Source organism: Suricata suricatta, chromosome 7 (assembly GCF_006229205.1).
Source record: "Suricata suricatta isolate VVHF042 chromosome 7, meerkat_22Aug2017_6uvM2_HiC, whole genome shotgun sequence".
NCBI classification, from domain to species: Eukaryota; Metazoa; Chordata; class Mammalia; order Carnivora; family Herpestidae; genus Suricata; species Suricata suricatta.
In genome coordinates this window covers 144,133,068-144,136,796 of record NC_043706.1, presented here as the reverse complement: position 1 = coordinate 144,136,796, position 3,729 = coordinate 144,133,068, and the positions used below count along the sequence as shown (strand labels likewise).

Here is a 3,729-nt window from a genome sequence, read left to right as displayed (position 1 = left end):
GGCTCGCTGCCTCTGGACATGATGTTTCAACATGGTTTTTACTGTGGACGTGGACACAAGTGTGTGAAACGCAACAGCATGATTTCGAATGCTGCGAATTTGACTTATCTCCTCTCTGATGGAATTTTTCTGTGGAAGGATATTTCAGGTCTGTGTTTTAACATTTTAAAAACTATTTTTCTACTAAAGTAAATTTTAATTTGTGAATCATTTTGCTTTTGTTCAACAAAAGGTGTAATTCCTTACTTTCGGGGCATCGTTTCCGGTTTGGGCGGAGCTATTGGAAGCCCCTCCCCGCGGCCCCCTCAGGGGGCCTTGCTCTCCTCAGACCCCCGTGTCTCTGGGGTCCGGTATGAGGCTCCCCCTGCAGCGCCTCCATTTAAACTATGATCAAATCCTTTGTTCACTGCATTTTCTCTCATAGACTCAGTGACACCGAAACTGAATTAAAACCGCACTTTCCAAGAGCGCCTGGGGGGCTTGGTCAGTTAACTGTCTGACTTTATCTCAGACTTCAGCTCACACCTCCACGTCCATGAGTTCGAGCCCCGCATCGGGCTGTGCTGACAGCTCGGAGCCTGGAGCCTGCTTCAGATTCTGTATCTCCTTCTCTCCCTGCCCCTCCCTCACTCATGCTCTGTCTCTTTCTGTCTCTGTCTCTGTCTCTCTCTCAAAATTAAACATTTAAAAAGTAACCAAGCCTGCACATTCCATTTGGCTGTGGCCCCCGTTTCCTGTGTCCCGTACAGAGCAGGGCAGGGGGAGCTCACCACGCCTGGTGGCGGTGGCACACAGAGCCTGGGCACCCGGCACAGGCCCCTTGGAGGCAAGGAGGAGCAGGGTGGTCTGGACTGGACACAGTCTCCGCACAAAGCAGCTCATTTCCATCCCTTTTCTGCCTCAACTTCCTGTGGGCCCCACTTCCCGCCAGTTAAGAGCAAACTCCAAACCCGAGGCCCCTGCTCTCCGTCACACAACCAACCTCTCACCCCCACCCCCCCGTCACGTCCCCCACGACGGCCTCTGCCCGCTTCGGCCTTGCGGTCACGGCTCCCTTACCGAGGATGCTTCTTAATAGGGGGAAAACACCCTCCCTGCGATTCGCCTTGGGGCAGCAGCGTCTGTCCACAGGATGAGAAAGGGACTCGGTGCACAGTGCTCTGCTGTCCCTCCCACAGAGAGGACTTTCCCAGCTAGTGTGGCCAGAGGGCCTGCTGTTCATTGGCTCATTTTCTGGCCTCCACGTCTCTGTGGCCTTTAAGTGCTAAGGGCCCTAAACTACCTAGACTTGGGGCACCCCACAGTGGTGGAGAGAAAGCCCTTGCGATCATGACATCATCGGTGACAGTCAACACCACAGGTGTCCGCCAAGAGGAGCCAGGCTCCCAGTGCCCGTGGGCATGGCCACTAATGCCCGCCCAGGGTCTCGGGCAGACTGGGGCCCCAGCTCCGCAGGGCTGGTCCCCGTGGCTGGCTGTCCCGCAAGTGCAGTGGGACCAGGCAAGGCCCCCTCTGTCACGGGCACAAATGGCTCGAATCTGTTCACCTCGGCGCATCTTATCGTGATGGAGGAAGGAGCCGGTTATTGAGAACCTGGCCAAGCCTGGCACCGGGGGAAACAACCGCACTGCTCGGCGGCCTTGCCCCACAGGGGGTGCTGGGCCGCGGCGAGGGGGGAGCCTCATCCCGAGGGCGACTCCGCTCCGTGCGGTCCTCTCTCTGGGGCAGCGGGGAAGGAGGGGAATCTGTTTGAAACGGACGGTGCTGGCGCTGGAAGCATCGGCCGCTCTGCCAGCCGCACCCTGGTTTGCACAGGACGCGGTTCAGTGCGGGCGCGCTGGGTACAGCCAAGTCTGAGTCTTAGATCAGGATAATTGAAAATTACATGGGTAAAATCACCACGAAAGGAGTCCCAGACAACCCCTCAGGTGCCGGGGGACGTCCCGTCCGCTGGAAGGAGGGACACGAGAGGGCTGACGGAAGCAGGACTAACGTTAGTGAGAAGAGAAGACTCAGAAAGTATTCTGTGAGCCTCCCGGACACACGCGTGTCGGGAGGGCCTCAACCAGCCTAGGAAAAGAGCAGGAAGCAAGGTACAGGAGGCCTCCGCCCATGGGAGTCTCCGGAATTACCCTGCTTCCTGGCACAGGCCTGGAACCCTCGGGATTTTACGCATTAAAACGTTAGCAAAGATGAAGATAAAACCCGCGGCCTCAGCCTCCCGGCCTCACCTCTGCAGTTGCCCCGGTGGGCGATCTCCAGCTGGGGGTCCTTGCACTTGGCGCGCTGGAACTCGCAGCGGGACAGGAAGGTCCTGCCGTCGGAGGCGCACAGCGGCTTCTGCGAGGAGCCCGAGCACGCGAGCTGGCAGTCCTTGTCCTTGTCCTGGTCCACACGCAGAAACTTGGGGAGACAAGAAAGAGAGGCCAGACAAACGTAAAGGGGCGTTTCTGCAGAGCAGCGGAAAACAGAAGTCCTGGCCTGCGGGGACCGGGCCGACGCTGAGCCAGGGCCGGCGGGGAAGTCGGGACGAGGACTCCATCAGGGCGTGCGGCCGATCCCTGAGCGCTGAGCTCAGCGCTGCCCAGAGGGTCAACCCCGCGGTGGGAGGTGCGGGAGCTCTGGGGGGTGACGTCACGTGTCCACGTGTCTCACGCTCACCCTGACGTCTAGAGGGAGGGTCCGGAGCACACCGGGGGATCCAGGAGGCGATAACTACTGACGGGCCCCCCCCCCCCCCCCCCGACCCGGCGACCCCCTCCCAGCACCTGCTCACATTAGGCTTCCCGGGGCGGGGGTGCCTGCTCCCGGGACACGCCTGGCAGTCAGGGGCGACCACCCGGGGCCACAGGGGCTGCCAACAGGGGACGGAGGGAGGGAGCCCGGGCAGGGGGCCCAGCAGCGCCAGCCGCCTGGGTCCCCACCGGGGCACCTACTCCCTCTGAGTCCGCGCTGGAGGAGGAGCAGGGACAGGGCCAGAAGCCCAGGGACCCCGCCCGCCTGCCTCCTCATCAGGAAGAGAGAAAAGGAAATCCTCAACTTTAAGATACTTGGTTCCTTAAAAGACACCCGAATCCTCCCCTTGAAGCTCCGGGGTCCTCACGGCGCTGCTTCAAGACGCGCCGAGGCCGAGAGCAGCGGAGGGGTTGGGCCGAGCCGGACGGGCCTCACCAGGAGGCGGGGAGGCCCCTGCGCCCGGCCATGCTGGGACCCTGGAGCACAGTGTGGCCTCGAAGGTGGGGCACTGACCCTGCGCGTCGGAGGGGCTGGGGGGTGCCCAGGTCGTGTCCCCGGCTTCTGGAGGAAGGCTCGAGCCTAGGGACAGGTGACAGCAGCGGGAGGCGGGGGCCTGGGGACACGTGGGGTTTGCTCCGTTTCCGGGAGGAGCGTGGCTCCGTGCTTATCTGAACCCGAGGCGAGTGGAGACACGTCACCGCTTTCCTTGGGGGAGGGGGGGTTCTTGCAAAGAAGCAATAAGAACATCTGGCTGAATTCTGTCTCTGATTGAATTCTGTCAGGACCCGGTGTTTTCACCTTGCCCAAAATGTGTTTTAACTTCCCAGCCCCAGAGGCCGTCCCCCCTGGGGGCCCCCAGCCCTGGGAGATGCCCACACCTCGGCCTGTGCCTCAGGAAGGATGCCCTCCGAAATGTCCCTTCCAGCTTCTCCGAGCCTTGCCCTGCACGCGTCCTTCCAAAAAGACCAACGTCCTCTGCTAACACTCAGCTGG

At 60.9% G+C, this 3,729-nt stretch overlaps 1 protein-coding gene across 1 annotated transcript in view; it reads right to left on the bottom strand.

Annotated features, from left to right (window-relative positions):
- The window catches only part of SMOC2 (SPARC related modular calcium binding 2), a 101,999-nt gene that overhangs the window by 86,270 nt on the left and 12,000 nt on the right, over positions 1-3,729 (bottom strand). The window contains exon 2 of the mRNA XM_029943275.1: positions 2,232-2,403. Coding sequence (XP_029799135.1) covers positions 2,232-2,403 — 172 coding nt within the window. The remainder of the gene's footprint in view (positions 1-2,231; positions 2,404-3,729) is intronic.